Raw genomic sequence first — 12,319 nt, forward strand, 5'->3', positions numbered from 1 at the left:
GGCATGGTGATATGTGACAAGACATATCACTTAGTAAGTAAGTGATACTTACTAAGCATTAATCTGTAGAGAGGATGTTTTGGATTTGTTTGAGAGGATGTCTTGGATGTTTTACAGATAGAGAGCATTAAGACAGTCTCTAGTCTCTTAGAATGCAACTTTTAGTATGGAAAGAAATTGCTTTTGGAGATACTGTGTGTAGTAGTTGCTGACCTTGAGTATTAAGTAAGGTCTGTTGTGATATGCTTTTGCAGAGGAAGTGCTCTTCAGAAAAGATTGCGTGATAGGGAAAAGGAAATGGAAGCAGATGAACGGGATAGGAAGAGAGAGAAGGAAGAGCTGGAGGAAATCAGGCAGCGCCTTCTGGCAGAAGGGCACCCAGATCCAGATGCGGAGCTCCAGCGGGTAAGATTCTGTTAACATCTGAAACAGTGTTTTTTTAAGACTGTCACATCATTTTAAGCCAGCCAGCTATGATGGAGTTTGCTTTATAAGGGAAATGTTTACTCTCCATGCATCTTGCTATTTTGGGGGAAGATATTAGTACTTTTCTTTATTATGCAAGTCATCAGTATTAGTTGATTACAACATTATTTTCAACATCTTCCATATGTCTTATTCCTTTTATTTCTGTGAAGTATTACTTGTTAAGTGAATGTCTTTTAATGTAACTTTATTTACAAACCTGTCTTTCCTATATGTTATCTGACACTTAGTAACTTTTGTAGTTCTCTTGTTGCCACCTTAAATACTTTGATTCCAAAATAAAGATGTTTTCCTGAACAGCTTGTCATTTAAAAGGGAAAAAGGAAAACTCTGTCATAGGACATGGCATACCAATTCTTGCTTTTAAGAATAGTGTGTCATATTAGAAAAGTTTTTACTCTTAGTGTATCATGAATTTAATACTATAAATTCTTCATGTCAACTTAAAAAAAAATGTTATATGCTATTAACAGAAACCTTGTCTTCTTACATGTCCCTTCTATTTTTCACAATGAAATAGTATTTTTTCTGTTAATTAGGTACTTACATGAGTAAATAGAAACTTGAGACAACATAAACCCAGTAATGAAAAACTGATTTCTTATCAGCCAGTTATAATCATTTTAAGTGTCTGGTTATTTTAAAAATGTTTTCACACATGTATACATACACCCCCCCCCACCCAATACACATACAGGCTTTGTCAATGGGAATATAAAGGTGTTTTCTAATGTACTTTTTTTTCTTTTTAAATTTTTCAATTTTTATTGAAGTATGGTTCACATACAGTATTATATTAGTTTCAGCTGTTTAGCAATTTGACATTTATATACTTTATGAATTGATATGTCTAGTAACCAAGTAACCATCTGTCACCAAACTAATATTGTTATTATATAACAATATTGACTATATTCCTTATAGTGTATGTTACGTTCCCCATAAGTTTTTTTAATAACTAAAAGTTTGCACCTCTGAATCCTCTTCACCTATTTTGCCCTGATCCCCCTGGCAGCCACCAGCTTGTCTGTATCTGTGAGTCTGTTTTGTTTTCTGATGTGCTTTGCATCAGGTGTAATCTCTACACAGAATTTCTCCGGTTTTTGGCCCATGTATCTTTGGTCCATCTATGGCTGTGCTGGGTTTTCTCTAGTTGTGGTGAGTGGGGACTGCTCTTCAGTTGTGGTGTGCAGCTTTCTCGTTTTGGTGACTTCTCGTTGTGGCTCTTGGGAGCTAGGTGCGTGGGCTTAGTTGCCCCTTGGCATGTGGGTTCTTAGTTCCTGAACCAGGGATTGAACTCATGTCTCCTGCATTAGCAGGCAGATTCTTAACCACTGGACCATCAGGGAAGCCCTGCCCATGTGTCTCTTTTTCCGTACCCTCATCATCATGACAGTATTATTAGTATTTTAAATCCTTACCATTGTATCATTTAGGTTGAGGAATGTTACTGTGTTTTAATTTTCTGAGTACCCTTGAGTTTGAATGCCATGCACATTGTTTAGTGGTCGTTGTACTTCCTTTGTGAGTTGACAGATGATGATACGAATAGACTTTAAATTTTTTTGTAGTTCATGATACATATTTTTACTTTTGTTTTTTCTGTTTTTGTTTGTTTTCATGCTCAGAAAACTTGCTAGTCTAGTCATCCAAGTTTTTATAATACGCTTATGGTTATATTTTATTATATTTTGTGGCTTCAGGGGGAATGTTCATTTTGATATAGGACTTTGACTTCAGAATTCTCCTTCTGTGCCACTTCTTCCTTTTCCTATTTGTGAATGTACCTTCAGCCATTATCAAGAAATAAAAAATGATTATATATGACCAGGCTGAGGGTTTGAGTTGCCTCCGATGTATTGTCTGTACTATTCTAAAATTTGTGATTATAATTTCTTTAATAAAAATATAAAAAGACTTTTTCACTTTGAATTAGCTATTAGCAATTAACCTGTTTTCTCTGAAAAGTGGATATAAGCCCCTGAAGAATGCTAATATGTGAAACACTTAAAAAAAAAAATTTTTGCAGAGTACCTAATATATGTTGTAGATTTACAGATTCTGATTATAGAAGGAGGCAGTGTTTTATTCCTAGTGAAAAAGAAAAATAGAGGTTTTGTGAAATGTAAATAAAACATAGAGCTGGTTGAATTGAAGACAGTTGGGTTCATTTCAGGTAACCAGGTTATTTTCTGGGTTTTTAGATGGAACAAGAGGCTGAGAGGCGCAGACAACCACAGATAAAGCAAGAACCAGAATCTGAGGAAGAGGAAGAAGAAAAGCAAGAAAAAGAAGAAAAACGTGAGGAACCCATGGAAGAAGAAGAGGAGCCAGAGCAAAAACCTTGTCTCAAACCAACTCTGAGGCCCATCAGTTCTGCCCCATCTGTCTCCTCTGCCAGTGGCAATGCAACTCCCAACACTCCTGGGGATGAGTCTCCCTGTGGTATTATTATTCCTCACGAAAATTCACCAGATCAACAACAACCTGAAGAGCATAGGCCAAAAATAGGACTAAGTCTTAAACTGGGTATGTTAGCATTTTTTTTTCCTTCTTTTTTTCCTTCATTTCCCCACCCCTTTACAACTACCTCAGTTTTGCCTTAAGGAAAAAGTAAATATACGCTGCTTGGTAGGTAGATAGAAAAAGATTATTTAAAAATGCCTTTCTAGCTCACAATTGTTTTCATAGTTCTACTAGTGCTCCTATATCTGCAGCTGCCTCGAGTTCTGAGAAGAAGTGAAAAGTTAAATTTTCTAGCACTTGTGAGTAGTGAGTTATTTTTTACAGTTGGGATCTTTCTCTGAGATTTGTGGAAGTACATTTACACTGCATTTGAGGGATGGTGGGTTGTATAATGTAACATTTGAAGATTAAGTTGTGATGCTAATACAGTGTTTTTATTATAGGTGCTTCCAATAGTCCTGGTCAACCTAATTCTGTGAAAAGAAAGAAGCTCCCGGTAGATAGTGTCTTTAACAAATTTGAGGATGAAGACAGTGATGATGTACCCCGGAAGAGGAAACTGGTTCCCTTGGATTATGGTGAAGATGATAAGAATGCTGCCAAAGGCACTGTAAACACAGAAGAAAAGCGCAAGCACATTAAAAGTCTCATTGAGAAAATCCCCACAGCCAAGCCGGAGCTGTTTGCCTATCCCCTGGATTGGTCTATTGTGGATTCTGTGAGTAGCAAATTGTATCTCACCATTTTATTGCAAGTTCTTGGTTCTGAATACAGCCCATAAACTCAGTTTAAGTAGGGTGATAATGTGGCTAGAACCTTGACGTGTGCTGTGCTTAGTCACTCTGTCATGGTCCACCCTTTGTGACCCTACGGACTGCAGCCCGCCCGGCTCCTCTGTCCATGGGGATTGTCCAGGCAAGAATACTGGAGTGTTTCGCCATTCCCTCCTCCAGGGGATCTTCCCAACCCAGGGATTGAACCCAGGTCTCCTGCATTGCAGGCAGATTCTTTACCGTCTGAGCCACCAGGGAAGCTCAGAGTCTTGAGACTCAGTCAATGATAACACATTATTGTGAAAAGTGTTAGTGGTACTTGAAGTCTTTATAAATTAGAAGCAAATAATTGTATCCTGATACATACTTGTTTTAGTTCAACTTGTGAATGATCTTACTCCTCTATATTTTAGCTTTAAGAAGAATTAAGAGATTATATAGGCTTTTTAAGTAGTGTAATAAAAAGCTCTTCAACTTAGTGTCCATGCTTTATTTTACAGATATTGATGGAACGACGAATTAGACCATGGATTAATAAAAAAATCATAGAATACATAGGTGAAGAAGAAGCTACGTTAGTTGATTTTGTTTGTTCTAAGGTTAGTCTTTTATGTTTTCCACCTCCAATGTTTGTTACATACTTTAAAATGTTAGAGACTTTCTAAATTGAACTTTTTGTTGGGCCAAGTCATTGATAATTTAGTTTTAATTACAATTTTCATGGCTACTTAAGTGTACCCCTCTATACAATTTGAGACCCCACACCGAGTGCTTTCATTTCAGAGGGTCAAAGGAGACAGAATTGTTGGCTACTACCAATTTTGCTCTCTCCTTACCCTGAGAATGCCCTGTCACCAACTTCTTGTCTTAATGTTGAATGTTGCTGAAGTATAGTTGAGGTTTAGTGGAGACAGTCACTTGTCTCAGTTTTTTGTCAGTCATCCATTCTTTGGAAAAGAAGCAAAATCGTGTCCTTCATAGCGTAATAGTGGTGTTAACTGTCTGATTATTGTGTGCAAGGCTTCTTTCCTGGCAAGTCCTTTGTTAAGCATTTTCCAAAACTTTATCTTCTTTGAACCTCCCACTAACCATAGGAAGTGTAAGTTTCTAACATTGTCCCCATTCATTACATGAAGAAATTGAGACTTGGGGAGAGATTGTGTCTTGACCGTGGTTATATAATAAGCAGCAGAGCCAAGTCTGTAAAAGTCATGCTCTTGACCACCAGAAGATACGTCATCCTTTTATTGTCCTCTAAAGGCAGTCTTACCTTTAATAAGATTGTTACAGTAGAAGCACTATATTTCTACAAAGGAATAGCTAATTGCATTTTAAGGAAGTGCTATTTTCTCTCATTATTGTTCCTTTAACATCAGGAATAGCAAATTATCTTTTCCACTTGTAATTATTGTAGCATAAACATTTGTAAGTCTAGGTTTGAATTAGAAGACAGATATGTAGTGATTAAGATCTTAGGTTTTGGTGTCAAACTTTCATTGAAAAGAGGGAGATTCTGGGAATTTAGAAATGTATAGAATTCTTCAGTCACAAATTTTCATACTAGTTTGAGGATACATTAAAAAATCTTTTTACTGTATTGTTAATGTTTTATTTTCAAATTGACATTAATTTTTTTTTTTTCTATTAGGTTATGGCTCATAGTTCACCTCAGAGCATTTTAGATGATGTTGCCATGGTAAGAGAAAATTTACTGTTATTTATATTTTAATTTTAGATCAGTATAATCAAACTTGCTCCTTTGAATTTGATTGAATTTCTACCTGTATTGGTTCTAGACTCTTTCAAGGACTGAATTAAAATTTGAGTATGCATTAAGAGGTTAAAGGTATTCACAGTATCATTAGACATCAGTAGAGTTAAAGTTTTCTTTTTTATCAGTCTCTTCCTTCACCTGTCTTTAGTATTTGTGTGTGTAAATATAAATTCTGAATCTATTCATACATTTAGAGAACATTTATTAAGTGTTACCTAGGTAGAGCAGTGTGCTTAAAAGCACAAAAAGATGGAATACCTCCCCGTAAAGAACTAGCAGGGAAACAGGTATACCAATATCAATAACTACAACATATTTAATATAATGGGTGTATGTAAAAAAAATAATGGAGGCAGAGGAGATAGAGCTGTTAGGTAGTTAGAGAAATCATCACAGAAATTACCATATAAACTGAGGCTTGAAGATTGTGTAACTCTTCTGTTACTTGATCAGGTGTCTGTTGGGTTGGTAGTAGTTTAAAGAATACAAGTGGTGAATTGGTCCGGATAGTGGCAAGGTGCAGAGTATGGCCATGGGAGTTTCTGGGGCAGAGCTGATGTCATTGTTTAGAATATCAGCAAACTTGAAGCTGGGTTATAACACATAGAATTTGAAATCACTGCATGTTGGAACTGGAACTGGAGAGAAATGCAAGAACCAGCTGCCATAGTGCTCATTTAATGGGGATGCAAGACTAGATATTTCCTAGACAGCTGCTGTTGGAGTGAAGGGGTGGTATAGTGAGGTCTTGTGAACCTCAATGGAGATACTGTTTACGAGGAGAGAACCAGTGAAGATCTAGCAGCTTTTCCTCTGTTGTGGAGACTTAAAGCCTTGAAAGTGAGGAACTTCCTCAGAAGCCCACAAGACGTGTCAGGGTGTTCAGGGGTCACATCAGGTTTTCAGTTAAGGTAAGGAGATGAAAAATCTTAACTGTTGATGATGGTTAGCATAAAGTGAAATAGAATCTAAAGGGCTGAGTGGGAAGGTAGTAATGGGAAGAAGAGCCAGAGAGAAAGAAATGTCAAGCATGATACAAGATGATAGGTGATCAGGGAAACTTTAATTTTGAGCTGCAATTAAAGTTGTCAGGGAGTGACATTGGGGGTTGCCTAACCAAAAGGAGCTCTAAAGTCAAGATATTATGTGTTCAAGCACTTCATGATGTCTAAAGCCAGATAACTTTAATTTTCTGTTGCCTAGCTAGCCTAACGTATCTATTTAAAATTCCTGGGGGGGAAATTTTGAAGAGGTTTTGTAGTGCTGAGCCTCAGATGAAAGAAATGTGAATAGATCCTTAGGGGTAGAATGTCCTTGACCTTCCAGCCTTTTCTTTATCGTTATCCTTCGGGTAAAGAGAGGGCTTTGTAGTTACTCCTGAGGTATGGAATTTAAAAAAAAATCGGGGAATTCCTTGGCAGTCTCGTAGTTAGGACTCCACAGTTTGACTCTCAGGAGCCCAGGTTGTCTCTAGTTGGGGAACTAAGATGCACAAGATGTGCAGCCAATAAGAAAAAAAAATCAGTGTTCTGGTTTGCCTTGGCAGGGTCTAATTACTGTTGGTGAAGATGATATATGTCACTATTTTGATCTCTTGAAATAGTTTGATTGTTGGAGTTTAATTAAACTACCATTTAATCACTTATGTTGTTTTTGACTATTTTCTATTTCAGTGTTGATCACAGTGGGAGGAAACCAATTGGGTTAGTGTTGTCAGCTCGTTCTGGTGATAGCTCATGGACCCTCTAAATATTTTATGAATAAATGAGATTAAATATTCAGTTCAAATAATATCTTGTTCTCATTAGCAATCTGACTTTCTCAGACTGTACCTTCACTCATTTTACGTAAGCTAATGAACTTTGGCTGCATTTTTGTGCATATAACTATATTATGTCCAGGGTACAATTCCACGTTAGTATTGCATCAAAGTTGTTTTTCTTTGGCTGTGGTACCCCAGGGTTTGAACCCACACCCTTGGCAGTAGGAACAAGGAGTCCTCTATCCCCTGGACCTCAAGGGAATTCCTGCAGCATGGTATTTTTAAATTATAGGTTAAGTCTAGCTCGTGGACGTCTGATTTAAGTTCTTTTTTTGTCATCACTGAGAAATGCAGGGTAATTTTTCAGAAAAATCAAATTTCTGGTTTGTGTTAGGTACTTGCTGTACTAAGCACTCTTCAAAACACTTTGTACATACTGTCTCTTTTAATTCCCATAGTAGAACCAGTATGACATAGCTACTGTATCCTCCGTTTTACAGATAAGAGAACTGAGGCTCACTGTAATTAAGTATCCCAACCAAGAGCATGTAACCGGTAGGAGGGAGAAGTGGGATTTAAATCCAAGTGATTTTTATTTATTTTAATTGGAGGTTAACTACTTTACAATATCGTGATGGTTTTTGCCATACATTAACATTGACCCCAGGTACGCGTGTGTCCCTGCCATCCTGAACCCCACCGCCACACCTCCCTCCCCACCCTAGCCCTCTGCAGGGCAGCAAAGGAGACACAGATGTAAAGAAAAGATCATCTGATGTGCCAAAGGGAAAGGACCTTTTATTTATTCAGTAGTCTTGTGTCCCTTGGGAATGACAGTGTTCATTTTGTTTACTGTATCCCAGATAACTATATTAAAATGCTATACATGTATTCTCATTTAATATTTCAGTGTCACATGTAATAAGGGCTCAGTAAATGCTAAGATTGTGAGGTTCTTGGGGAGCGGGTAAGTGAGATACTCTGTACTAAGTATTAGGTGATTATATAACTAATTTGTCTGAATGACTATATTCTTTATAACAAACATGTGGTTTCCTTAGGAAATAGTTACTCAAGACATGTATAAATAAAGTAAATGCTTGTTGGTAGAGAAAAGCCTTTTTTATTCCATTTGCCTTTTTGGGAGATGCTGGTGATTGCTTTTCTTACATGTATAACTGACTTTTTTGTTTTTCCTTTTCTAGGTACTTGATGAAGAAGCAGAAGTTTTTATAGTCAAGATGTGGAGATTATTGATATATGAAACAGAAGCCAAGAAAATTGGTCTTGTGAAGTAAAACTCTTTGACATTAAGAGTTCCATTTCAGATTTCTTCTTTCCCATCCTTCAAAGGACTTTAATTTGTTTTTTTTTGTCTTCAAAGACATTTGTGAGATCTGTAATTTTTTTTTAAATGTAGAAAATGTGAATTTTTTTGTCCTCTAATTTGTTGATGCCGTGTGTACTCCCTTGGTTGTAAAGACATCCGAATCCTACCATGGTTCTCTTTATACTCACCAGGTACAAATTACTGGTATGTTTTATAAGCCGCAGCTACTGTACACAGCCTATCTGATATAATCTTGTTCTGCTGATTTGTTCCTTGTAAATATTAAAAATGACTCCCCAATTCTTATGCAGAATTGCACTTAATATTGAACTGTACTGTACAGGCACCAACATGAATGATTTTAAATTGAAAAAATAACCAGTCATACCTATTACCCTTACCTCCTTGATCAAAAATGGCAGGCCCTCATGACGGCGTGAAATTTAGAGTGTGAAAATTAGCAGACAATCCATTCCTACTGTATCTCTGTATGAATGTGTTTGTGTGAGTGTATGTATAAAAGTCTTACTTTTTCCTAGTTTGCTTTGGAAATTTCCCTTAAACATTTCCTAATTCAAGAATAGAATTGTAAAGGAAACATGATATTGTGCCAATCCAGATGTCTGGGATAATTAGGTTATTAGTCTCCCAGAGCATGGTATTCTCTTATGGCAAGCAACAGTCTATTGAATGAAATGGGTTTTTCTGTTGGCACATAGCTGGCTGTGTCAGCCTCTCCTTAAGGGAGTGTGAATCATAGTGGTTTTACCCCCTGATTTCATTGTTCAGAAATGAGGCAGATCCTTAGAATCTGGAGAATTTTATTTTATGCATTTTTTTGCACTTCATTGATCCTTAGTTTAATTTTGATGTACCCCTTTGTTTTAAAAAAGAAAGCTTCATTCAGAAAGCATAAATGAAAAAAAATCTTTAAAAAAATTATCAAAAGATAAAATTAGGCAATTTTATAGGCTAGAAAACATTTGACAAAATACTATAGCAGTTTAGCATGGCAGTTTACAAAGTTTACATCTAATTTCTAAGGATAAAGTAAGTCATTTAAAGCAGTTACCACTCATTTGTGTTTGTCAGGGGTTTATATCTTGTGTGTGTATATGCAGGCACACACCTTGTTTACTTCTGCTTATCAACGTTCAAAACTGTACTAATTGTGTTCTTAGAGATATACATGAGGCTTTCTTTATTATGGATCAGGACTTAACCAGGGAGCAAAATTACCCCAAAATGTACCAAGTTTTAAACAGTTCTTGACAGAAATTAGGTGCAGCTATTCCCATGTCTGAGTATTTATTTTTAAAAAAGATTGAGGGGGTGTGTTAAATCATAAAAAGCATAACTGAACTTGAATTACAGGATTTTTTTTACATCTTAAGAGGACATTTGAAAACACTGTTCTTAACACTGAGCCATGATGTGCATGGCTCCATTATGTAAATATATCAGATATTAAAAATGTATATATTTGCTCTTGGGGACTCATTCTTTCAGAGTCTTGTTAAATAAATGGCATCATGTTGTAATTATGCAGTGCATACTAGAAACTTAACTTGAAAATATGGGCTGAATTTTTGATGGACTGGATTTTTGAGTATTAGTACCTGAAGGTGAGAAGAGGCCATTTCCCTTATTTTGAATTAGTCTAGACATCTATGGAGATATATCCCCTTTCAGTGTTATAATATTTTAACTTGTTTCTAAAGGGAAAGTTTTAGAAACATGTTCCTTGCCATTTACAAATTAATTTGCCAGTCTTTTCTCAGATTGATCCCCGAATGTAACTCCTCGTTCGAGCAGTTTATTATGCCTCTCTGTCCTCTCTAACATTATTGCTTCTGAGACATCATATTAGGTTGGTTTTATTTAGCCAGCATTAGCATGGAAGTTTATTCAGGTAGGTTTAATTTTCCTTGCTTTGGTCTTTTCTGCTCTTTCAATCATATTTACTTTAAAAGGGTCCTCATGTGAAGCCCTTAGGGGCACATACTATATACTGCATAATACCTCCAGTGAGATTGGTGTCAGAATCCCAGATTTATATATTAACATTTCTGCAGCAAATGATCTGATCTGACTAATCATTGAGTTAAAGACTGCTACATTAATCATTAAGTGTCAGTTCAAGTCAGATTTTGCCACCAAGCTTAAACTTCAGGGTCTTCAGAATTTTTCAGGTTTGTATGTAAAGAACTGGATATCTATAAGCATAAGAATAAGCTGACATATTCTAGTGTCAGGAATATTAGACTTAAGAAAATTTTTACTAGATCCCTTGAACTTTGTAGGTTGTGTTTACCATTTGTCCATAGATTAATTTCAAATTGGAACCCTTAGTTAATCCATATATTGCCCATTCAAGTTGTTACAAAATTACATGAAAGTCTTGACAGCCATTCTGATGTGGCAGCTAGGAAACAAATATGCTTTTTCTTCACTTGACCCTGTAAATAAAATAATTTTAAAAGTGTACATCTGTCTGCAGGAAGAAAGTGTTTTTTCCCAAACTTTAACATGCACCTGAACCACCTGGGGGATCTTGTTAAAATGGAGACTTAGTAGGGGCTAGGGTGGCCCTGAGACTTTGCCTTTCTGACCAGCTCCCACATGTTGCCAGTGCTAAGTGATATAAGGACTACTTTGATTGGCAGTTCAAAGTATCAGTACTGGTATTTTATCCTATCAGACTGCATAAATGCAGCTTAATTTTTTTTTCTTTTTAAGTATATTAAAACCAGTTTTTGAGGCAAATGATAGGTACATAAAACATAAAAGTAATCTTCCAAAAGGATGCCCAGGAACAGCTCCAATATTCTAGACTTTATTCCCAGCCAGCCCCAGAACATACTCTCTTTAGAGAACATGTTGTTACTCATTCTGAATCTTTACTGTCTGAGCCACCAGGGACACTATTGTTGTTACTCATTCTGAATCTTATCAGAGCACTTCCCGATATGTGATAAAAGAGGCTGATGATTATTTTGTGGAGAGTGCAGTTTCAGGTACTAATCACGCATGAATAGTAGATATGGTAGACAAATTGAGAAAACAATGAACTCAGGAGTCAAACTGGACTAAACACTATTACCATTTTTTCTCTAATATGAAGAAAATTTAAATTTAGATAAATGCAAGCAGGTATACAATGTATATATGAAGCTTATTTACCCAGCTCTTTGATATAAGTTCTATGAATGTTTCCACTTTCTACCCAAAAACTGCTGAAAGGTTTTATGTCAAAATGGTTGTACATTTTTCCAAGTCATATTTCAGCCTTCTATTAATATGAAATTGAGAAATTGTTTTGCTTAGCAAAAGATGGTAAAATTGATTTGTGAATGCCATTAGCTATATAAAGGTATTAGAAGGAATTCCAAATAGGCTAAGAAATAGTCTAAGTTTCAGGAAGAAAACTAGGAAATGTACACACAGGTTTTTTTTCCACACATATTTTTGAACCCAGGAACTATTACATTCACACTAGAAACCAAGGTGAACTTGGTGTATAGTATTTTGATAAACTGGTAGATTTTTTGAATTGTGATTGTATTATTGAAATATTTATTTGCATTTGAATGCATAATTTTATCTTTAAAGGTCCTTTGCCTTTCGTTTTTATTGACTCATGAAGACTAAATTAGGAATGGCAATCTAAAATATCCAGGAAGAAAATAATTTCTGTATATAAAAATGAATAAAAATTCTTTTCTCAA

General features: G+C 35.9%; 1 protein-coding gene across 1 annotated transcript in view; it reads left to right on the forward strand.

The window, feature by feature from the left end:
- Positions 1–12,319, forward strand: part of RBM25 (RNA binding motif protein 25) — a 49,698-nt gene extending 37,379 nt beyond the window's left edge. The window contains exons 14-19 of the mRNA XM_065941752.1: positions 255–405; positions 2,691–3,015; positions 3,396–3,670; positions 4,226–4,324; positions 5,374–5,421; positions 8,467–12,319. Coding sequence (XP_065797824.1) covers positions 255–405; positions 2,691–3,015; positions 3,396–3,670; positions 4,226–4,324; positions 5,374–5,421; positions 8,467–8,559 — 991 coding nt within the window. The 3' untranslated portion in view covers positions 8,560–12,319. The remainder of the gene's footprint in view (positions 1–254; positions 406–2,690; positions 3,016–3,395; positions 3,671–4,225; positions 4,325–5,373; positions 5,422–8,466) is intronic.

Source organism: Muntiacus reevesi, chromosome 7, assembly GCF_963930625.1.
Source record: "Muntiacus reevesi chromosome 7, mMunRee1.1, whole genome shotgun sequence".
NCBI classification, from domain to species: Eukaryota; Metazoa; Chordata; class Mammalia; order Artiodactyla; family Cervidae; genus Muntiacus; species Muntiacus reevesi.